The sequence below is a fragment of the Corvus cornix genome, chromosome 2, assembly GCF_000738735.6.
Source record: "Corvus cornix cornix isolate S_Up_H32 chromosome 2, ASM73873v5, whole genome shotgun sequence".
Classification (NCBI taxonomy): Eukaryota; Metazoa; Chordata; class Aves; order Passeriformes; family Corvidae; genus Corvus; species Corvus cornix.
This window is the reverse complement of record NC_046333.1, coordinates 65,619,108-65,644,387: the sequence shown is the minus strand read 5'-3', so window position 1 is coordinate 65,644,387 and position 25,280 is coordinate 65,619,108. Positions and strand designations below refer to the sequence as shown.

At 41.4% G+C, this 25,280-nt stretch overlaps 1 protein-coding gene across 2 annotated transcripts in view; it reads right to left on the bottom strand.

Moving 5' to 3' along the window:
• Positions 1-19,406, bottom strand: part of ELOVL2 (ELOVL fatty acid elongase 2) — a 48,239-nt gene extending 28,833 nt beyond the window's left edge. The window contains exons 1-2 of one of the 2 annotated variants that reach the window (XM_039549440.1): positions 19,308-19,389; positions 7,908-8,030 (exon numbers count right to left, since the gene is read on the bottom strand). In XM_039549440.1, coding sequence (XP_039405374.1) covers positions 7,908-8,030; positions 19,308-19,310 — 126 coding nt within the window. In that variant the 5' untranslated portion in view covers positions 19,311-19,389. Of the gene's footprint in view, positions 1-7,907; positions 8,031-19,307 lie in introns of both variants that reach the window. The other variant, XM_039549439.1, reaches the window with a different exon arrangement.
• Positions 19,407-25,280: the final 5,874 nt, after the last annotated feature.

The window sequence follows — 25,280 nt, the reverse complement described above, 5'->3', positions numbered from 1 at the left end:
GTTGAAGCTGAAGGCAGAAAGGTGAGCCAGATTTTGCTATGAATTGTGTCTTATAAGAAGGGAGATATTCAATTAAATTGGGAGGCAGGACATCCAGGAGCTGGCAACAAACTGTTACTTTGTGTAATTTTTGCTTAATATATGGGTCTCACTGCTAGACAATTTCACTGAGAGTAGGAACAAGCTGGAGTGAGCTCATGAGAGAAACACAGCTAGCTGGGGGTTGAGACTGCTGCTATGTCCCATGGATGTAATGGGAGGGAGGGAGGGAGGGAAGGAAAAAAATATCTAGAAGAGACATAATCTTAGATCTTCTTTATTAGCATTTTAGATTAATCATTTGAAGAGACAGAAACTGGAGTCCTTACTAGACATGGTAATTTCTGTGTCCCACATTCCAGGACATTCTCTCCACTCTGGTGGCTGACCAAGATTAGGGACAGGGGCACACAAAAGCCCTACCCAGCAGAGTGGTGTTGCCAGAACTCCCAGAAGAAGCACAGCCCTCTGTGGTAACCTGGGCTGGCTAACAGGCTCTTTTGCCAACATGAGATGGATCCATGGGAGATGTCTTTGCTGCAGTAGCAATCTCAATGCCTGAGTCCTTCCATCTGTCCTTCGAAGGCATGGAATTTGGCGTGACAGAAGGGACTGAAGCTAAGGGAAGTGAGAGAAGCTCTGCTGGTGGTCTGGGTCCAGAGAGGTGCCCGTATAATATGTGAACAACGTTTGGTAATGCTCCTACTTTGCAAAAGATAGGCAAGAATAACTAGGAAAAGAACTATGTGTGAACTACTCCATCTAAATATTTAGTCATTCTTTTAGAATTCCAAGAAAAGGGAGAGCTGTATCTTTGTTTTGGAAATGCAAGCTTTGTAATACATTACAATGTAATGCAAAAATCTCTGACAAATATGGTATGGTGGAAAAAATAAACAAAAGAAGGATGTTCCAGCTTTAGCACAGAAAATAAAAAATGAATGGTCTTTGTATGTTTCTTTTCTCTTCCAATTTCTTCTAAAGGCTTTCATATTAGACAGTAAGTACTCCATGAAAAAAAGATGTTCTTACTGTGGCCAGTAAATTATTTTAAAAACTTCAAGAGCAGTTTTGAAGGTAGCATAGAACAGCACTGTCTACGTTTGAGAAACACACAGTATTTCTAAAAGGTTTCAGTGAGAGCCATGTCTGATCTGAAAAACTTTATTTGATTTTCAATGTTTTCTAACAAGATCATATCTTCTATTAATTTTTCATGCTATGCAATACATGATTCATTCTAAATGCATGCTAAAGCTTGCATGCATATGTGCAAATATCTGGATATTTTCCCAATTGATATTAACAAATTCAGCACCTTTGGTGACAGTTTTGTTTTGCAGTTGAGGGTTATTTTTTGCACGTATTTGGAAATGACCAACTGCAGGCTGGCAGCCTATATGAGGCTGATAGCCTGTTATCTGACAAAGCAAGTTGGTGGGGGAACTGGTTCATCAAATAGGTTGGTTTTCTCTGGAGGGACTTGGGAACAGCTGTTTGAACAGGGATTACAGCCAGAAGTGCTGAGCACCTTCTCTTGTGCTGATTTAGTCACTGAAGAGGGAACTGAGTTGGTGGTGTTACTGAGGATGCAAAGATAAGCGGAAGGTAGCTGCAAAGGGAAGGCAGGCTTGCAGGTTTTCCCTCAGTAGCTGCTCAGGTTACACCACCTGGAAGAAAATGTAATTTCAGTGAATTCCTCAACATGAAGACTGGCTGGCCATTTCTGGCATAAAAAATGAACGGATGCAAAGTTTGGTAAGCATGGAAAGACACAGCTAAATGTAGTCAGAGCTTTTATCATTTAAGCTGCCTAGGTGGCCTGACTTCAGATTCTCTTAATTTATTGCTGGTCAGAGAAATTTTACTGCAGGACTTAGCAGTGCCTGAAGGGAAGCAGGAGGCTGCCAGTAGTATTTGTATCAAACCTGAAGCAGAATATTTAACTGCCTAAATTACCAGGAGCATGCTAAAAGATGCTCCTTACACCAGCTAACTGAATTTAATTTAATCTTCAATTTCAGTTCTGTGTTCTCTCAGATCTTTCAAGGAAGAGCTGACTCTTCCAAGAGGTCTGCGGTGTAGTGCTGTGCTGTGTGATGCTGAGGTGTCTTGATGAGCTCTGTGGTCCCAAGGGACCTGTGGTAGCCAGGCTCCCTGCACAGACAGATGGACTTGGACAGGGAACAGGAGCTCCCTTTCTGGAGGGTGGTAACTGAGCAGCTGTGGCTGCTTCCCTCTGACTGCCAGCAGCTATTCCTGGAGCTGGGCACCTACACAAGTACTTCCCCTTGCAAACACAGCCAAGATAAGGAAGCAGTACCTGGATACAAGCAGCAGCAGCCAGCCTGCCGGGGGTGCCTGTGATACCAGTGTTCACACCTGCTCTCTGTTTTGTATTTCAGTGGACTTTCAGCTTGCATTCTAAATCTGCCCTGAGCCTCAGACTACCAGCTAACTCTGGAATTTATTTTTCTTCAACTACAGCTCTTGTCTCCCTATGGAAAACTTAAGTATGTGTCTGAGCAGGGACTAGAATCCAGATGTTGAGATGAATTATTTCAGTTCCAATTTTTCCTTTTTCTTTGATGCTGGTGATGGCTGACCACCCTCAAAAATTCAGGGGGATGTGCTAGCCCAAGCAGTTAAGAAAGTCATAAAAAGATGTCAGATTTGAGTTCAAGTTAGGTAGAATAGCAGTTTGACCTTAAAGATCATTTAGTTCCAACCCTCCTACCACGGGCAGGGACCTTCCACTAGACCAGGTTCCTCAAAGAAGAAATTTTTCCTCTTGATAGTATGCCTCTTCTCTTTGGGGAGTTAGGAGCTGATCTTTTGACAAATGTGCACCTAAACCAAGTTTCAGTGCCGATTTCACATGCCTCTGGTGAATAACGTCACCTTTATGCAGTTCCATTTGTGCCAATGGTACTTTTTGTGGGTGTTTCCAAACCAGACCAGAATGTTAAAGCAATAGGAACTGTGGATCCAGCAAACACCCCCTGACACTGCCCACAGTGGAGAAAGAGCAGAGTCAAACCAACAGCTCCCACAGGCAGATAGAAGCTACCACAGAAAAGAGCAAGGCCAGAAGGGACTTGGCACAGACCTCCCCTGACTTAATTCACATTTTCTGCTAAAGCAGCTGGTGGCAGAAAGCCAACCCCATCCTTCAGTATCTGTTCCTGTGTTATCTTTCCCTCTGGTGAAAGGGAAGCAGATGACTTTGTGGCTTGAAGGTTGAGAAACCTCCACACATTCCTCTGTGGAGTGTGAGTTTGGGTGGCCTCCACGAGTCAGAGCACACGGCTCTCTTAACAACCCCTCCTTAGGCATCTCATGGCTCTCTGAGTATTATTCACAGAGAGCTTTAAGAGAAACAGTGGCCTACTAAAGGCAGAGCCTTTGCCTTGCTGCCCACGCGGCACTTGTGGCTACAAATTTTAAGTACAAGTGTTCCTCACCCCGAGGAAGCAGATCCCTTTGGTGAGCTTGCTCACTGCCCCCCAAAACAGCATGTACACTCTGCTTCGGGTCTCTGAGCTCCAGGCCAGGCTTTAGCTGGTCACCTCGGAACAGCAGAGTGACCCAAGAAGACCTGCTATGCTTGGTCTTTCCTAAAACATGCCTGCACCCCATCCTGCTCATGGCTGTAACTGCAGTGCAGGCACATGGCCCACACCAGCTGTAATCCCTCTCATCTAGAGTTGCAATATCCACCCTCACTGCTGACTTTCTTCTTGTTTTTTACAGGAGTGAATCTGCAGGCTACCCTTGCTGCTGAAATGCTTCTCTGAAACAACAGCTTAAGGAATGATAACATTATCTCACACATAAGGGAGTTTAGGAAAATGCAATGGATGATAACCCAATGCAATGAAAGGGAAAAAAATTAAATTTACTTTTGGATCTTCTAACATTCACCTTTCTAAAGCATTGTGATACAAAATGAAGATCAAACTGTAAAAGCTTTGTTGTTTGTGTTTTCATTCTCTCTTCCTAGCTAACAAAAATCACCCTGCTTTCTACTTTTTCCTTCTCCCTCCAAAAGACTGGGTTTCAACTTGTGATACTGTGAGGTTTTACAGAGAGGTTTCTTATGGCTCTCTGAAAATGCCAGATTTTAGCTGTAGTGAAGTAGAAGGGCAAGTTCTGCCTTGTACTGCCAAATTTATAATAATGCATGACAAAAGCCCAAACCCCAGCATGTATTGCTTTAGTGCAGTTACACTTGTGGAGTGAGTTGTGCAACGCTTTACTTGGTGTAAAACTCCTGAAAATTGATTCCCTGGCTCTGGGGGTTGCTGCCAAAAGCGGGCACTTTGCAAGCACCTCAGTTCTGTGTGAGAGGCCTTTACAAGCAGGAGATGCTGAAGGAACACTTTTCTCTCAGGCCTGATCAGTTGTGGGCTGATGGTTGGTGACTCACATTGGAAATGAGAGTTTGAGCTGTTTTCAGCTGAGGAGCCAACATACTCCAGACTTTTCACTTCTGAAAAACGTAATATTCATGCTAATATTTAGCTTCCTTCTGCTTTGGGATTTTAAATTTTGTTTAACAAGAGGTCTATTTTCACTTGGTTTTGTAGTCCTGCTCACCACTGCACCTGCTCATCCCACATATGGGAATAAGAATGGAGAAATAGCTGCTTTATGGTTTCTGTCAGGATTCAAATCAGGTTGAAACACCATCAATACCACAGGTGAGAAACCACTAAGAGGCAGAAGAATTTTAGTGAAAACATTTTAAGTGTGTGAGCTATTTCAGACATCAGTCTTGTTTCTGGACTGTGCAACCTGCTAGGAGTCATAGAAAATACTAACTGCTCACATAAAATGAGGCGAGAATTATTTTACCAGTCACACTACTGTCAGATCAGTTATTGTGAGACAAATTGCTTTTGCAAAATTAATTAGCTGTTCAAGCTTTTTTTTTTTTTTTTTTTTTTTAAGTACAAGGAAAAGGGATTTGGGAGGTTTCTGCACTACAGTTCCATGGGTTAGAAGAAAAGTGATTTAAGAACCCATTAATATTTATTCAGTTTTACAAAACCCTTTCATAATTGAAGTGCTTGAAAGCATTCTGCCTTTTACACATATTTCATTGCTCAGTCTTATCAAAGGCTGAGGGTCACAGTGTCTCCAAGACAAAAAATTCCCTTTCTTGAATCACTGCTTGCATGATTTCCCTTCTACAATTTCCAAACTCTTTTTGCTATGTTCTTTGCGATCATACTAAGTAGTCACTAAAATAATGCAGGCCAATTGCAACACTTAAAATAGATTTTATATGGCCTTAAAAGAAGAGTAAAAAGGAAGAGTTGCTGTCATGGCCCAATTTGCAATGTGTCAGTCATGTACACTCCCAAGAACCGTATCTTTATAATCCATCCTCTTGCTTGTTATCAGAATTTCAAAATGAAACTGTCACCAAAGCAGATCAGTGCAATCCTTTTAAAAGTAATCCTGCTCAATTCTACCTGCTACACAGGGGAACATCAGCTTAACTTGTAATTAAAGAAGATTTCTCTAGGGAGATCTCAGATGTGGCCTGTCAGTTCCCAAGAAAATGGTAGCAATTATTGACCTCATTTTTCCTTTGCTCTAACAGTCAGATTTAAAATGACAGAATGACCTGAGCTGGAGCATAATTCCTGTCAGTGACGATGTGACAAGAATGTATGACTGTGAAGGAATAAACAAAAAGGATATCAGTTAAAAATGAAAGAATAGATAAAAATTCTGCCTCCTTCTAACAGCCTAAGTGAATGCATCACTTTTTCAAGCAAAGCAACCATCCTCAGGAACTGGTTCTGGCTCGAATAACAGAAAATTTCCTTTGGAGCAGGCAGGTCTTAAAGTTACAGGCAAAGAACCGCACAGAGTTCTTTTAGGGAGAGGTTAATTCTGTTACAGTTTGCTTTCTTAATGGTCTGTTCAGCTCTTGTTGACTTTACAAGGCGTTGGGAAGACAGATCAGTGTCAGAATTAATTTTACATCAGTGATACGAAAGCCTGCACAGCTTAACTTACCTGCTTCCAAACAACTAGGCTTGGTAAAGGACACCTGTGTATGAAGAACCAGTATGTAATTTCTCCTTATATAAGAGCAAGACAGCCAGCTGCACTTTGAGAAGCACAGGAAAATAATTCTACCAAAACAAAGGAGGCAATCACCCCTTTAAGGCTATGGATTTACCAGATTATTTGGTTTTGGAACAGAATATTCCCCAGAAATATACCAGGTATAGAGTGTTTGCACAAAATTTGCCACATGTGCAACTAAGATCTCCCATCCTACATTTAGACCCATACAATAAACAAGAAGGGCACAGGGGGCAAATGAAATGGTAGGGGAGAATTACAACAAGTTTACACGGCAGCTCAGTTTTCTCAGTATGCCATATCTTGATAAGTTTGTTTTCGTCGCTATTTGCAGACAGATTTTGTTGCTGCTGAGAACCTGATTTCATAAGTTAGTATAATGCATGCAGGGCTTTATTTTGTACTTGGCATACACAATTGATCGTTTTTCTGGAGAAAGAAACAGGGACAAGCTGACAACATATCCTTTCTGGTGCTGTGAAAATCTCTTCATTTTCTACTGTAACAAACTTCATGATCTAAGATGAATAGGAGATCCTAAGCCTCTGCACACGATCTCATGGCTTGTTGGACAAAGAACCTTAAAAAAACCCCAAACTAAAACAAAACACCCAAAAAAACCCAAAAGCAAGAGCTCTGGTTTTCCCACAATCCTGGCAGTGCAGGAAGACAAAGGGCACTCTATGCCAAAGAAGTAGGTTTCTTGGTTGCCGTCCCAGATGTCTGCAACTGTGTCCAACAGGGATTAATGTACAAGGGACTGCCTGCCCCTTCTGCTACAGGCAGGGGGGGATCAAAAAAGGATTTTATAAAATGTGTTCCCTGACCAGGGCTTTCCCCCACTGAACAGTTTTGCCTGAGTTTCTTAAACATCTCATACGAGTTGCTGGGGGGTGCTTGGCTGCTGGCAGGGGAGACAAGGAAGGATTATTTGAAAATCTGTGTGGGTAGCATTTCTAGCTCCTCTGGGCAGACTTAAAAGTAGGGCTGTGTGTTTTTCTCTTTAAAGGACAAGAAACTAAATTAAAATAAAGTATTAAAATGTAAACATATAAAAATGAAATAAAGCGTTAGGGTGCTTTTTATATCTTGCACTCTTTGACAGGCAATTGTCAGCAGCCCTTCAGAAAACTGTAGGTCAAAAACTCAACTTGTAAAATATTAACTAAATAATTGCTTAATTCAGACTTTTTTCCTGCAGTGTTAATGCCCTTTACAGACACTTTTGCTAAGGACAAGAGCAGTAGAAGATTGAATACAGCCTGTGAAGCACAGAACAAAGAAGGAAAACTGTGAGACATGTTGGAAAAACTGACTTCCTACATACATGTAATTAACACTTGTTTCAAAACAATAACAAAGTCACCTAGTCAGGATGTATAAAGTAGAATGCACTTCTAATTTATAAAATGCTCCAGGCAGCAGACTTTGTTTGCATCATTTAACAGTACATGTAAGTCAATATATTAATGAATTTGTGAAGTTCACTACTCTTAATTTCATACTCCTGAAGTACTTTAAAGTTGCAATAGCTATAGAATGTGTGCAGAAGCATGTTTTAAATACAAAAGGTTCCATGAGCAAATAGAAAACTGTAACATAGGATACCTTATTTTTTCAGAAACAAATAATGGTCCTGAAAATACTTTCATCCTCATGAGCGAAACAGTGTTCAGTTGATGCAATTATTTAACTGCCCTGAACTCCTCATAGACATACAGAAAAACTAAATCAGAGCTAAACATATGTGGCATTTTAAGTACCATGAAAGCCACTGTGCTCGCTGGAGAGTTGGACTCCCATGCAACTGGCTTCTCATCTGTGCTTCCCCTGGGCTGGGAATGCCACTGCAGAGTTGTTGGCAGTGCTGGTTGTATAGCTGTTACCTATTTCAGATAAAGGGACTGGTTAATTGAAAATATCCAAACAGGAGCTCTTAAAATACACTGTGGCAAGTTCATGTAGGGAGCTGTGGAGGACAGTGACCTGCAGCAAAGGAATGGTGGTGTGTGCCTCGGAGCTGGCACAGCTGGCACAGCTGCAACAGGAGCAGACAGGTGTTCATATTCTTGGCTAGATTTTGTAGTGACTTCTTTAGTATAGATCCCCCAAATCAAATCCCCTCTGCCCTGCATTTTTACTGTGCTAAATCACCAAGTTCTTGTTTCCATGAATTTACACAATCTATAAGTTAAAGTCATACTTTCAAGCTTTTCACTGTAACAGTAAATCTAGAATTACATTTAAAAGGAACACCTGTAAATTAAGATTTTTACTGACATCTGTAAATTCAGAAAGCCCAGAAAGGAACAAAGTGGGATTAAAACCCACAAAAGCACATCTATAATAATGCTTATGTGTTTGCTGTTTTTTCCAAACCCTCTACTGAGTGTCTTATTTATACCTTAAATCTACTAAGATGAATTCTGCCCAGCTGTATTTCCTTTGTGGAAAATTGCACCCATAAACACTTAGTCAAACTGGGCTAAGTACTTGCCCAAAGGCAAAATCTGCCCTGATACATACCCTGTCTAACCTGCTCAAGTTGTTGAGTTATACAAGGACACTAAACCAGGACAAATTCCTATCCCCTTGCCCCTGGAAGAAGTAGGAGATTGATGAGGGGGCACGTTCATAGCACAATTATGACCCAACACATTATGAGTAAACGCCATGCTGGCTGCTGGAGATACCAGCAGAGTTCCACACATATGTAACAGTCCCCTTGGCCAGACTCACTGGGCCCCTAGTATCTTAATTTCTCTTTAAAAACAGGGAATGAAGGACTCTGGCAAGGTAACTCAGTGCTGAAGTTTGAGGTATGTGTGTGCACGTTTTCTACCTGTTGCTCTCCATGCAAGGATTGGTAAGATAGGTCATGTTGTATCCTGCTTTAGCCACATCCTTAAAATTAACAGCACTCAGCTCAGAGATTTGTTCTTGCTCTTCCAGTTTGGGTGAAGGAGATCTTGGTGTGTTCTTTTGCCCAGTAGAGAAACAGTTTTTCTTGGTTTGCAGTCATTTGCTGTGCCATTTCTTGTAGTTTCTGCCCAAATGGATAGACCCTTTCCTGAGCTATTTATAGGGATGTAAGTGGAAAAAGGGGAAGGAAAAGAATGGAGGAGGGGGAGGTGTTTGTAGCATGCTGCTGAGGATTAGAGAGTTCACATCCCAGCTTCTAAGGTTTCAGCCTTAATCTTCCAACACATGCAAAGCCTTTCAATTTCACTTCGAGGTCACTACCCATGTACAAAACAGCCTAACGTCTGTGTGACAAATGTGGGTACAAAACTCAGTAAAGGAAGCTTTTCAATTAGTATAAATTGTTCCAGGAAAGAAGCATGAAATTTTAACTAAAAAATATCTATTTCTAAAATCTGTACATTAAATTTTAAATGAAGTGGATTTCAAGCTTGTGAGTTTTAATAGACGTTTATCTTCTAATTTATCATTTGATGCTAGATACCATTTACCAGTAACTGTTGATTGAAAGAAGAAAAGTAAAACCCGAAAAACTCAAAAGGGTAAGCATGTCACAATATCTAATTATGTGTAAAGAAAATGTGACTAGAAGACATCCAGTACTCCAGTGGGTATTGCTGGTCCTGCAATACATCTTGTGCCTTTGTGATTATGTCCAGTATTAGAAGATCAGCTTTCTTGGTGGAGGCTTTTCACACAGCTAGCTTTCCTCAGCATTCAGGAAGATCATCTGATAGGATCAGCCTAAGCTGACCTGTAAAGTCAAGCACCACCGAAGCTGGGAATTTCCATGTGACATAACAGCTCCATGAGAGCGCTGCACCACGGCGGCTGTCGCACCCATCCCGACTGACTGAACTGGTTCTCAGAAGAGACAGTCATTATAAAGACAGAGATCATTTGGAAAAATTTTGCTTCCCTTGATAGTGAAGCATCAGTGAGGTTCAGTGCTGCTCTATAGTGGACAGATAGCAGGTGGGAGGAAAGCAGACTTGCTGGCAAGGTCAGCTTGAAGTATCTGAGACGTGATACACATCACAGGCACTGATCAAGTACCGCTTTCCAGAAGATGAGTATCCTCACAAGCTCAGGTTTCCAAGAAGGATAACCATCACTTCTTACTTTGCATTAAATGTGTGTTGTTAGGAATAACTATTTGAAGACAATGGCTTACAAGTAAATGTAATAAACACATTTTTTCACAGGAGAATTTAGAAGCAGCACGGATGGCACTTGCAGCTGATTTAAGTTTCAATACAGAAAACCTTAAAAACAGATAAAATGAGAACCTTCTGTACTCAAACCCCCACCCAAAAAAGCATCAACTAAGAGAGAAAAACCAGCTAGCAGATACAGAATAATTGTTTGCCAGTGAAATGCATTGTCTGAAAGAGTGGCAAAGGTGATAATGGTAAATCTAGTTATTTAGTATCATAGAATACTAAGATGTTTCAGGCAAAAAAGAAGCACTAAGAAGCTTTCCCCAGGAAAACCAACTATAGTAAGAAATATATGCTTCTGTTTAAGTCTGTGTGATCTATAAATGTGGTGAGGGGGTAAATGTGTGATAGCTGTGAGAGTTAGGTAAGCAAGTAAAATAAAAGAATTGCAAGCATCACTGATTTTAAAGAAAATCCATCTATTTCAAATTATTTCTTTTATGAAGGTTATAAGAAAGAAACCAGGAGGTGATGTCTGAAGATGTCCTCTGGTACTTTCCCCAGCTAGGTATAAACACTGTGTCATTTGAGGGCTCTAATTGAAATTGAAAGCTTCCTTCATTCTGACTGTGCATATGTCTTTTTCCTAATTTAAACTCAGTTACCTGCAGTATTAACCTGAGGAGCTGATCAACTGTATATTGATCAAAGTATATCCTAAACTGGTTTATGGAGTCAAATGCATCATCATTTCAGGTAACAAATTCTCAAACCCCATCTGATGCTGGGTTGATGAATGATGTGTCACAGGTGTTTAATGATCTCGCTTTGCTTTCTACTTTGTTATTTAGTTCAGAGTTCTTCACTTACATTGAATCATCATTTGAATAATATTGTATCCTCTTTGCTTAAACAACCACCTTATTGCATCCAATGAAAACGCCTGAGAATTACACTTACACCAGTGTCTTATCAATGCTGTTCATGTTTGGAGGTGGAACAGTGGGGGGGACACCTTTGTAAAGGAAGCAAGAACACATGAAATCCCAAATTTGCCAAAGACCAGGGGACTAGTATGGGTGTCTGGTTTTCAGCAGATCAGGATGTTCTTTATCCTATTGAGTGCTCAGGAGTTGTTAGGTTTATTAAGTGCTTGCAGAATGCTTGTCAAACTTCAGCAAGACCTGAGGTTTAACAAGCCAGAATATTGAAATGCTCACACGCCTTTAAACTCAGGAAAACACATCTGGGGAAAAATGGGATAGTGCTGTCTTGTTTCCCTTCTACACCTGTCCTAGTGACATTGCTCTCTGTCTTTGCTTTCAACTTTGTACCTTTCCATCAAAACACTTTCTGATCTGAATTCTGACATCTCCCAAAGGTGTCTGGTGTCCGGCAAACAAAAGAAAATGACTTCCTGATTGATGAAAAAGAAATTATTTTGTGAAAAAAAAATATTCAATTTAGTCCTGAGGGGACATTTTAGTTACACCAGATTTGAAATAAAATGATGCTGTTAATTTAGTAAATGTAAAAGGGGAAAAAAGTGGTTCTTTTTCCTCCAGGATAGGTTATAAGGGACATTTTTTCGGTTTTCTTGAATTTATTGCAACCAAAATAACTCTCATCTAGCCTTCTATCTTCAAAGAGTTTTTGCAGATACTATTGAAATGCAGGGTACAAAGTCGACAGCAGTAAGGAAATAACTGAATTAAACCTAAAAGGTTTTAATTTCAGTTTTCACTGAAATGGAGAGCTATTTGTATTTTGCAGAACAATAAAGCTAAATGCTACCTTTTCTGTTGCCTTGTACAAATTGCCAGTTTTAAAGACAAGTTTCAAATGTGTTTCTGCACCAAGAAATCACAAGCTGTATCTCAGCTTTCAAAGGAGAGTATGAAGATCCTGTGATGCTTTTGACACACATCAGAAAAATAAAAAAATCTTAGAGAGAATATATAAATTTCTGCCAGAAAACAGAGCCGTGGAAATTGAAAAGAATGCTGTAAAACTAGAGATGTGATGACTTTATTTTTCTGGGGAAAAATACCTTCTCATGTTTCTTAATCATCAAGCTGCAAGATAAAGCCAATAACTCCAGTATTTGAACAGGAAAAATTTCCAAGGCTGTTTCTAAGGATGAATCCAGATTCTTCTAACACGTTTGTCAGTGGAAGTACCTAATTTTTGGGAGAAGATTTGGATTTCTTAGGTAACACATAAATAAGCTGTCTACTCTTTGGAGAGTGATGATCACTGCTGGCTGGAAGACATCTCTCATTTCTGCTTTCAGTAGCAGTAGGAAGTGGGAAGAAGAAAGGAACCGATAAAGACTTCACTAACCTGATTTTGGATATATTTGTGTTCTAGGTCTTTGACTTTTCATTTTTCTTCCATGAACTTGAAAATATGGAGTTTTTGTCTGGTTTCATGCATAGCCTTCTGTCAGTATTAATAGATAAGTCTTGGAAAGAAGTCAAGTCAAGGTAAGAGGGTACTCCTAGGTAAGAAGGGCTGATTTTAAGATTTAAATCCACAGTACAGTCTCTGGTGTAACAGCAAAGTAACACTGCAATACTACTCCAGGAAGGCACATAATACTAACAGCTGAGAGGACAGATGCAGCTGTTCCTAAAAAATATCCCATTGCATGGGATGTTTTTCATATCACACAAGCATCTGAATTTGGGGAAGACGATAATATTGAGTAGCCAGACATAATGCAAATAGTTTAAACTACTTAATACATAAAGATATTTTAAAAATAAATTGATGAACACTTAAATATAAAACCAGACTTCATGTTTTTTCCCCCTGGAATTGCATGGACTATTGACAAACTCTGAAAAAAATAAACCATGTGCACAGTAAAACATGGTTCTGACACAAATACCAACTCCTACCAGATCAGAACTTGCACAACCTCACAACTAATCTTTTAAACTGCAGCAGAAGCAATTTGGCTGGCTGCAGCTAGCAATTGGAGAGAAAGCGAGTGTGGATAGTAATATTCAGAACTGCCTTACCAAGAGATGTGCCAATTCCCTGACAAGGAAATCACTCTCAAAACGTTTGCCAACCATTTATTCCTTGCCAATTTGAAGGCACTTTGCCTTTTGGAACAGTTTTATCCATGCTTACAGCAAAATGCAAGAAACAAAGCATAGTTTTACTTCTAGTTGGATGTGAAGATGCAAGTGTAATATAGGGAAATAGTGAAACAGAATCTGATGCCTGTTTTCTAAAGTGTCAGTTGAGAACACAAAACAACAATTAAAGAGGGAAATACCTTCTTCTGGTAACTGGTCCTTAACTTTTTTTCTTCCTTCCATTTCTCCCTTAAATCCTTGAGGGCAAAACCCTGTATTTCAAATGCTAATTCATGTTTTGGATTTCAGTCATGTTTAAAGAAGACTGGGCAAGGAGAGGAAAGGAAATGACAGTTGATTTTCAAGCTTAATAAAGAAAACAGAGAGTATGGAAGTTCTTTTATGTCTCCTCCAAAGCAATTCTAAATTTACCTCTTTTAAAACCCTAAATGAACCCCAATGAACTCCAAGGACACATCTTCTTAAAAGTGTGTGGAACCCAAATAACAGAGCGCTGTCTGCTGGCACAGGATAAGAGGGTGCACAAGCTAATTAGCTCCCTTTCACCATCAGCCCCAACAGTGGGTATCCTAGAGTTTAATCCACACATAACTGGAATTTTAGAGCCCAGACTCTTAAACCCATCACACCATGGAAACACCCAGACCAACACTTTCCTCAGAATAAAAATGCTAATGACTGTGCTGCAGGGTAATGCCCTAATGATACAAAATGTCTGTAAACTGCGTCAGTTATTGTCACATAGAGGAAATAACAACAGCTGTAGACTTTTTATCATGTGTGTAAGTCATCCCCCCTGTTAGGTTGCTGTACCACGTTGTCTTCACTGGCTGCAAAGCATCAAGAATGGTGACTACTGACTAGCATCCTGTAGGAGGTTCTTTATGAGCTAGGGGAAGAACAGTTTGGTTGTGGCTCCTTATGCTTGGGTTTAGGATATTTATTTAAAACTTGGTCACCCTACTTCTAATTTCCATTTCTTGCTGTGTTTGGTTTTCAAATGATGACACAGAATATGAACTACTTATTGCTCCATTTCCATATCCATCCTCCTTAGGGGGAAAAAAAATCAAAATCTCTCCAAACTATGATGAAAATGATCTTAATTCTTTATTCTCTAATTACATATCTTTGTATACAAATTTCTACCAGAGAAGGTTTGATTTCCTTCACTATGGGAGAGCTGACCTTTATCACTTTATCACAGTCAGTTTTGACTGAGGAAAAGGAAATGCAGTGCAGTTTAAAAGTCATTAGCTAGATGAACTCAATATTTAAAATTATCACTCTGTTGTTGTCAGACTGACATCAAGTCAGAGTGCTTTCAGTATTAATGACAATATAATGTTAATTGTCATTTCTTGACGATGTAAAGGATTCTACTTACCCTCCTAGATCTGAATTTAACTAGTCCTCAAAAAGCAAAAGTGGCTTTTGCTGTTAGGTAGATAAGAAGCCCCACAGAAGTCATAAATATTCACTTCATTTCATATTCTACTCTACTTGTCAGCTGTGCACCAGTCCCGTGGGTAAAGATGCAGTCATTCAGATATTGTGGCTCGTGTATTTAGCATGTGATAAGGCAAGCCATGGAGAGTGTATGCAGATAATGGATTTACAAGCTCCACTGTTGCCAGGCGCTCACAAATTGGTTGATAAATTTGATGTGCTCAAAGTCTGAAGTGTGGCATGTATAATGTGACAGAGCTGCACGTCCCAGGGTGTTTCTTCTCTGTTACAGCTGGGCAATCCTCTTTGTACCTTTCTACCACTGCATCACAAGGCAGGCTCATCCCAGCAGCTCTCTGGCTGGAACAACCAATGGTACACTTAATTCCATCCTCATAATTTCCCCCCCTTCTCCGTTACTTTCTTTAATTACAAATCAGGCTGCACTTGTGACATTACTTTATCATTGAATACAAACTTCAGACTCTGTATGAGGCTTATCAATGCCTCAGCTTCTAAAGTTTTACAGGCACTGATTAACAAAACTCTCATATAGCATGGCATGAAAGCATCAGGAAGAACTACGATGTTATTCTATTTATTTACACTTGAATTTTGCTTAGATCAGGGAATAACCAGCCCTTTATATTTGCCTTACTTTGGAGTTTACTAATACCTAAAGAAAATGCTATTGCGGGTTTTTTTCCCAAATTTGATTGAGTCAGAGACTGAAATTTAAAGTGTTTTCATATGATTAACCCTTTTATTCAGTAAAATCAAGAGATGCTACAAAGTTAAAGGAATGCAAAATCAAGTGCCTGATGAACAACAGGAGTGTGTTTTTTTCACAAGTCAGACTGCTTGTAATGAAGATACACTGATCAGTCTTGAAGAACCAAAGGATCTTCCTAGAGATGAAAGGCATCAACACCAAGGGCAGCAAGCAGGTTTTGGTGAGCAGGTATCTGTAACTATGCAAACGAATTGGTGGACTCTTACTTCAGTTCCTGGAAGGTTTTTTTCCTAATCAATTCTACCATGTGCAAAAGGCTTCAGTGTCTCTTCTTGAGTTTCTGTGCAAGTAGGGTCTATGTTTTCTGTTCTATACGCAGTTTCTCAGCACATTTTCTCATAGCTTATTAATTCTGTGTCAGCTGGCAAACCCCTGCCTTCCTGCTCTTGTCCTGAATGGCAGGGCTGCTGTAGCCTGTTCCTTCTTCACTCTGATGGAGCTGGAGAGATCTTGTGGGTGCTGTAGCACTGGATGTTGTGTCATCAGGTATTTGTGCTGAGTTGATCTCTGTCTGCTGAAAAATGTTCTCTTCCAGTTTGCGTGTCACTGTTCAGGGGCTAGAACATCGTCTTTGCAATACTCTTTCTCATGCAGTATTCAGAGAAACTAACACCAGTGGACAATGAGACAGGGGTTTATTTTGGCTACTGTCAACAAAGAAGAGGCATTTGTTGCTCTGTCTAGGGCCCTTTGTGTCCATTCTGCAGTCAGTGTAGGCACATATCAAGGTCCATATCCTGATATGGTGGCCATGAGGCTTATGAATGCTTAGAAGAGTTAGGTGTCTTTCTGTGTTGACTTCAGATTACAGGGGTATCAGAGCCCCTGAGGGAAATGAAAAACATATTCAAGCTTCTGCCTATCCCTCTACCTCTGGATTCTTGTAGAGATATAAATCATGGAAACTACTAAATACAGTCCTCATGTTTATGCTTACCTTAGTGCTACCTAGTCTTTTGTAAGCATAAGTTGCCATGACTGTGCAATGTTATACACCCTCTTACTTCATAAAAGTGGGATTTGACCCCATGGAAAATACACTGACAAATCAAAATGTGTAATCGGTTTAAAGTTCAAGGGTGCAGCCAAATCCTGAGGCAGTGTAATTTGACCTAGATTCACTGAAGCAAGGAGAGCTGCAGTGAACTACATAAACAGAAGAACCAACCCACTGTGGTTGCCCTCATACAGTGAGGATGCTGAGGAAATACTTAATACTTTATGATGGCAGTGGTTTGCTGCTTCAGCAAAATGTGGTTTTAAAACAACAACAAAAAAGGTTTTCTTACACTACTTTCTACATATAATAGTGATTGTTGTTGTTGAACACCCAGGATGCTGAAAAAACTCTCAATCGAGTTTAAAGAACACTAGCAACATACACCTGCTTATTTCTATGCCACTAGAGAAGGGAATGCTTGGTCAATGTTCCTACCACTTGGGCCAAAAATCTGTTTGTCCTACATTTGCTCCTGATAACTTTGGTAGTATACTCCAATGTCCCTATGACCCCTTGCCCTCAAGCTCCAGGTCCATCTAGAAATCGATGTGCTGTAACTTTTAACCCTGCATTAGCATCATTACAACAGCTTTCATCCATAGCTCAGGTTTTCATTTCAGTAACTATTATTCCAAGGACGCTCTTTTAAACTTTTAGAGCCAAAGCAACCTTCAACCTTTATACCACTTCAAGGATTTTCTCAGATTGGCAATTCTTTCTTCAGAATGCCTTTATGTATAAGTAACAAAGCTTGGGCAATGTCAGCAGCTTTTGAACACTGAGGTTATTGGACTTACAGAAGAGCAAAACTTCCTAATGCAAACCCATGTGTAGCTCTGAATGGCAACTTCCGGTTATTGCTTCTGGCCATTTCAAGAAAAATGTCAAGGTGAACTGAACAGCTCTAAGAACCAGAAAGAACAGTTAAGGGTGGGTCTCAGCTATAATTTCCATTGGTATGAGGTTGCCAATGCCTATGTCACCAACTAATGCTTCCTTGACTTGCACTAGTATAACTGACTTCATCTCAGCCCTGGAAAGAATCAAAATGAAACATTTTAACTAGTTCAGGGTATTTTAACTTTCTTTCCAGTACTCCTGAGCACCTGAGTATTATCTGTACCAATTACTGATAAATAATGCACATTGCCTTCTGCAACACCAGGTATCTTTGTAACCTTCTTCCTCTGTCACAAGGAAGACATTAGCAGTGGCTGGTATTAACTTAGGCTTTGTGCAGCTATGGTAATTTAGTCATAGCTTTTGTGTTTATATTCCAAATTGATAGGAAATACGAATTCAATTATGTAGTAGGGGGGTCACTCTAAGGGGGCTTAGGCAGCATAAACGACGGCACCCTTTCAGGTCTTTTCAATAGGGTCTTCTCATATCTGTCATCCCAAGGCTGAGTTGGTGGCAAATAGAATACACAGGAGAGAAGCAGATTCAGACTGACAGCAGGTGGATACACGACTTTTAGGACTCAAGTTAATTCCAATTCAGGGAGTGACTATTTGAATATTATTCATGTCTGGATTTATGGGGGGAGGGAGGATCCAAACTGATTTTTATTCAAGGAAAGCAGAATTTACTATATATGATGCAAAGACATTTTGGGAAAAGTATTTTTGTTGTTAAGTCATATAAAAGAAAAACTAGGCTCTGTTGTGAATCATGTCTCAGGCTTCTGATATAACAAACTTCACCAAATTATTCATCCCAATGTGCCTCAAAATTTAAGGCTGCAAAATACTTCTTTGATACTGTCGTACTTTGTACGGTCAGCATTACACTTAATGCACTGCTGTTTATAAACAGGATGAGCCCCCTTGGGAAAGTTACTATGACTGCAAAGACATAATGTGCTATGGGGAATCGGTCTTGCTCACTAAATTGGTGACTTCATTGTTCTACTTTAACTCTTTTAAATGCTGAACTGGAATCTAAAACTCCATTGTTCATTCCTTACATGGGGGGGAAATAAAGCGTTCTACTACAGATTGCATGGCAAACGCAAGAGTTTCTATTAAGATAACAAATTAACGGGAATAATCGGTTTATGTAACACGCTCAAACGCGTCTCGGAGTAGAGCAGAATGCACCTGCTCGGAGCGGGGCAGGGCGCAGGGGGCTCGGGGAGATGAATGCCCAGGGGCTGCGCATCTCTTGCTCCTTCTCTTCATCCCTGCCTCCACCCACCACCCCGTTCCTCCACGTGCCTGTCCCCGCACGCCGCCCGGCTCCCCGCGCTGCGCGGGTGCCCCCGGTGCTCCCTCTCCTCCCTCCCTCCCTCCCTCCCTCCCTCCTTCCCCGCTCCCTAAGGTCTCTGTCCCTCCCTCCTTCCCCATAATGTCCAAGCTCCGCCGCTCGATCCGACCCGCGCGGGCGGCTCAGGTGCCTCGCATGGGGGCTGGGGGGCATCTGAGGCCATGCCCTCCCTTTCCCCCCGAAAAATCACGCCCCGAATGTGGCCCGTAGCAGCGGGGGTAGCGGCGCGGGAGGAGGGAGGGCGGGCAGCGGGGGCTCTCAGCCGGCCCCGGAGGAGCGGAGGGCAGGGAGGCGGCGGCTCCGAGGCAGGCGGCCCGGGAGGATGTGTGTGTGTGTGTGTGTGTGTGTGTGTGTGTGTGTGTGTGTGTGTGTGCGGGAAGGGGTGCAGGGGGGACACTCACCATGGCGGCGGAGCGGCGGCGAGGCGCTGTCCAGGGTATCGCCGGGCTCGGCGCGGCTCTGCAGGCGCGGCCCCCGCGCCCGCCCTATAAGGCACCGCCTCCTCCCGGCCCCGGCGCGCCCGCCCCCGCCGGCTGAGGGCGGGCACGGGCGGGAGGGACGGCTGGGGCTCCGCCGAGGGAGGGCAGAGCAAAGCGGAGGGATGGGGAGGTGGTGGGGAGCGGCAGCTGAGGAGGGGGAGAGGCTGAGCGGTGCTGTTCCATCACCGACTCAGCTGCCACGGCAGATGGTGGCCGTTTGCCTTTGTTGGAATCTACCCTGCTGGGAAGATTCAATTCACTGTCGGGCCACTTCGGGAGCAGAGAGTCACTGAATCCGTTGCATTCAACGTGGTCTATGGCCCAGCACTTGTATTTGCAAGCTGAACTTCTCTAACCTGAAGCCTTGAATCCTCCACACATTGTGCCAAAGTGAGGTCCATCACCTAATGGTTACAGGTTGGACTCGATGATCTCAGAGGTCTTTTCCAGTCTAAATGATTCTATGATTCTAACTGTGGCATCTCCTAGGAGATCTGTCTGTCAGGGAGGGATTGATAAGCAAATGTTTAGGTTGGCTAGGAAGGAAACAAAAATCACACAGAACAGGAACTACTGATCCCATTGCAACTCAGCCATTGATACACAACAGAAAAAGAGTCAGGGAAAGAAGTGGCTTTGTGCTCAGTGTAACAAGCACAAAATCTCATACCTTCAGAACTCATTTTTGTTCTGAGCACTAACAAAGTCTTGCAGCTACTATAAAACATTTATTTAAACTACCAAAGCTTGTTGAAAATTTTCTGCTTCTTTACCCCTGCTTTTAATAAAGAGGTCTTTGGCACATGAAATCCAAATAACATTTCTTAAAATCTATTCATACTTTTCACTTTTTTATTTTATTTTCTAAAGGAAAAATTGTCACGAAGTTACATATCCATACATGAACTTCCATTGCTGCCCTCTCAATTCTGTGTGTTCATAGTTTTGTTGACCAGAGCTCAGGGATTTGTTTCCTGGTTTCAATGGGACAAACAGCAGAAATAAGTTAAGGGGACCATGTGTGGTGCAGGAGTGGTGTCATCTTCACAAACTGAAGTGTACTTGATGTACAGACATGCTGTATTTGTCCAAGATGTAGCACTGATGTTCTGGACCTTGAGAATTCCTTCCTGATAGGCTCTTTGTCTGTGTACTACTTCAGCCTTTGCTTTCTCTTGGATCTACACACAGATATCCACCAAGGGCAGTGACGATGGCTATCCTCCCAGGGCTGCCTGTCTGCCCAGAAATGATACTGCCAGAAGATTCACATGAAAGAATGTCCTTATGTAATTTCTAACTCACTTTTACAGACACAAACTTGTTTGCTCAAGCTTCCAAATTCCAGCACGTTAGTCTACACTAACTGCTGCAATTCCTGAGGCTGACCTGCCAGCCTTTCCCGTTTCATCTTTTCCACAGGTTATTCATTTAATTCTTTGTGTCATTACAAACCATCTTGAAATACTGAGGAGAAATACTTTTTGATATCTATTTTGTCCCCAGAAATATTGTTCCCTAAGCAGAAAATTGTCCTCTTTGTCCAAGAGACTCAGTACTCTTTATGTGCTGTAGAGCAAGGAGCAGTTTGGAAGCTGACTGGCAGAGGAACATGGTAGTGACCCAGTGCATTGCAATGCTTTGGCTTCACAATTATTATTCCAACTTCTTTATAGTCCAAAACAATCTGGGTTAGTGTGTCAAGCCAAATCTAGACCTAAGAATATGGTAATACAAGGTATTTTTGTCTTTATTCTTGTTTGTCTAAAACAAAAAGGAAACACATATTGAAGTTTGGTAAAGATGTCACATTTCTAATTTCTTTAGTTCCTTGCTCCTGACACATTTTATTCATAAAAATTAATACTTTCCTTCTTTAACTAGTTTTCTTTTAGAGTAGAAACTTTTTCTTTATAAAAACAATAGCATCTCCAGTGACTCTGGTGGCATTTAAGAGAAGCTGCAATAGCATTATGGATATTTTTAACACCTATCTAATTACCTGAATTTGGAGACTTGAGGGCTGTGGCAGGATTTGGATTCGTTTGTTTTGTAGGGAGAGTGATGCCATGCATTTAGTTGGATCCCAGGCACCAAGCACAGCAGACCTCTGCCAGTCATCTTTCAATGATTGTTGAACAGCATATTGTCCTGAGATAAAAGGCAGAAAAATAAGTTGACATATGGACAAATATACTTGCTTAGTTCCAGATGAAATTGCCTGAAAACAAGACCAAGAGAAGGCAATTTAAACAGCACTTGATTCTGGGGCGATGCTGTTACACAACCACCACTGTTCGAAGTGCAATACCACAGGGAGCTAGCTTGAGTACTGCTGGTCTAGGGGTTGTTCTAGGTTGCACCTTATCAAAAAGTTCCTAATTTACAGAATCACAGACTGGCTGGGGTGGGAAGGGACCTCTGGAGATCATCTGGTCCAATCCACCTGCTCAGGCAGGGCCTCCTACAGCCAGCTGCCCAAGGCTATATCCAGTCAGATTTTGGACATCTCTGCATCTTATGAAAAGCACCTTTGAGTTGCACTGACTTCAGAGCTGACAGGTCCCACTGGGCTTGCAGGTCAGTAGGAAACAGGGTGGACACGGTACCACTGATCAACTACCAGCAACACTCAGCTCCCACTAAGTTTCAATCAGCACGGTAAAGTTTTAGTTCAGGAAAGAAAAGTCTTTCTGTCTCCCATTACCATGTCACCTATTAGCAGTCACTCCCCTTAACCATGACCTCTTCCAAAGTTTGGAATTTAAACTCAGGACATGCCTGTTTCACAAAATTGTTCTGTCAGCAGCATCTATCTAACTCACTGGCAAAACGTCTCTTCTGTCTCTGAGCATCTAGCTCAGATGGAAGAGGATATCTTCCATCTGTTATCCATTCTTTTTCTATTTTTTTTTGGCACAGGACAATGGTTATGTACCTGCAGATTACGATTTTGCTAGTGACACCACAGGGAGTTACAAGGTCAGTGTGACAGAATTTTATAGAATCATAGAATGGTTTGGGTTGGAAGGGACCTTAAAGATCATCTAGTTCCAAGCTCTCTGTCATAAGCAGGGGCACCTTTCTCTAGATCAGCTTGCTCAAGGCCCCATCCAACCTGGCCTTGGCCATTGCCAGGGGTGGGGCATTCACAGCTTCCCTGGGCAACCTGTTTCACTGCCTCACCACCCTCACAGTAAAGAATTTCCCCTCCTTCCATTAACTTTTGTTAATTTTTGTTATTTTTGTTAACTCAGAACTGTCAGTAATAAAACTGCATGGAATCAAATCTGAGTAATCAGGATAAAGTGAAAATTTGGAAGTTTGTTCCTTTGTTTTTCTCTGGTATGGTTAGTTCTTTCTAAATGTCATTTTCAGCTTTGAAGCTACAGCTAGTGTAATATGTCCATAAAGCTAAAGCTTGTATTAAATTGCCAGCTGCGAGCAAGAAAAATAAAAAGTAAGTCAAAATAAATTTATGCTGGAGGAAGCATTGAATTGAGCAATCGCGGAGCTCTGAAGTTTTTGGAGTAAATATTTTGTTTTAGCACCCTCTGTCGGACACAAACCAGCACTGCTGGTGTTTACTCTTAAAAGGCTTGGCTGCAGCTGGAAAGCATTTGCAACAGGGAAAGTCCTTGGCAGCAGTCACAGATACAGTTTAGTTATATAGCTTGGCATTCTATAAACTAACATAAGTAGAATTTTCTCATCCCTCCTATGCTTATCATCTTTATACAAATAGTCTGTGTTGTTCATTTAAGTCAGGCAAGAACTGGGAAAAGATTGATGGCTCCAAAGCAAAGACTGGAGGTGACTTGTTACAAAAGACTGTAGTTCCTTGCTGTTCCTCGCTGTCTGCACGTCTCCTGTGAGGAGCCTGCTGGCATTAACTGCTGTGAATTGTGGAGGGACCTGAATGTTCTCTCTTACAGCCACTAGTATTTGGTGTTAGGGTAGCAGGTGGAGGTCCCAGTTTGGGACCATGGTCTTGCTGTGTTGAGACCTACACCAGAGAGCTCACAGTGAATATGAATATCGTGAATAACAATGTAAGTCAGAGGGAAAGGGGTAGGAAGGAGGTCTTTCTCTGTACTCCTGACCCAGGAAAGAGAAGTGCATCAATGCCAAAAGAAAGTCAGCAGTGGGAAGGTCGATAAGTGTATTCTAAATAGCAGAAGGGGCTACAATTTGCACTTTCTGCATGAACTATCACTACCTGTCCAGCTTCTGGGGTACAACTGATAGGCAGTCAAGCTCCTATACATTATTTTGGCTTCAGTAGTTAATATGGTTGCCAGTTACCCTCAGAGATACTATGTGTGCCAAGAGAAGGATTAAAAAATTAGGACACTGTAGAACAGAAACTGCCTGGATTACTTTAACTTGCTCTTCCTGCCTATATTCATTTTACTAAGCCTTATTTACAATAATAGCCTTCGGCAAGACTCACTTCATCAATGTGGGATGCGGATGATAATAAAAACCAGGAGGCCATGAATGATGCAAGGATCTGGAAAAGGAGAAAAAAAATCTTAAGTGGCCAAAATTCCTTTTCAGGACCAGAATACTTGCCTTATACAATATAATTTCTATGATATTTACATGTCATTTTTTTACAGCTAGTCAATTATTTCATTCTTCTTTCTGCTGCCTCCCTCTAGGGAACTGAGTGTGGGTTTGTCGAAGTGCTGAGCACTTACAGCAGTACCTGACATCAGCAAAAGCTGTGCTACAAATAAAGGGAGGCATGGGATTTTCCCCACATGCCAGCTCAAAAGCAGGCTAGAAGGGACAATGGAAAATCAGTTGATACTTCAAATGTGTCTGTCTGCCTCAGCCCTCTCCCTGGTGAAGGAGGGATAATAAGATCCCTCCCCTTGTCTTGCTATGCAAACACAAACAGTGGTTAACTGGCTGCTGTAAAACAACTGGTTGGTCTAGATTCATCAGATCTACACCCTGAAAATAAGGCTTGTGCCCTCAGCATCTGCACCCCCCTTCCCTGAGCTAAAGAGTCTTTAGCTCTCTTATTCACAGCATTGTGGGGCCTTGCTGCTTTGAGGAAACATGTCAAACGCTGCTGCTGTGAGCCAGCCCATGGTCTGGTGCACTGCTGGCTAGAGGCCCCCTGAGTGCCCCCTCACTGGTCTGGTGCTGCAGTCCTTTTGCTGCCTGATGGCCTGAGCATCCTCTTTTCCCCAACCCTAAAATGTATCTCAGCGTGGCCTTGGTTGTACACGCTGAGAGAAGATGTGGGAATATTGATCAGGGTTGAACATCATAGGAAAAAGTGTTAAATGTACAATATTGATTGTATGCAGCGAGCATGTAACGAGAGGACAGTTAAAAGGTCATAGAGTCATGAGTGGGTTTTTCCATCCTCCTTGGGGAATGGATGAGCTATATCCAATTCTGTGACTCCACTTTACACATATACACTTAAGGAACTGGATATACCAAGAATAGATTTGTATAAGCAACCTTATATCTGAAACTCAGTGAACAGAAAACTTCTTGTGTCCATCAGTAATTCCATTTTCTTTTGTGTGATTTTATGGGATTTTGAAAAATAACAATGCCCACATTGCAGCTCACTTATCCCAAATGCATCATCATTGACATGGCATAGATTTTTGGCACATTAGCACATGAAATGATATGTAGTGGGACAGATGTGTATTTATCTGTGTCAATTAACTTTTGTCTGAAGAAAAGGCTTAGGTAAAATACATGTAATATGTTTGGTTTTTTTCATTCAGATGGAGATCTGCATATAAGTCTCAACTGACACAGTCTCAACAGTCCCAAGTGGCTCAAAAGAAAGGGTTTATTTCATGTATTGGGAAAAATAGAATAACGAAGATTGTGTTGACCAAATGGTTGGAGGAGGAA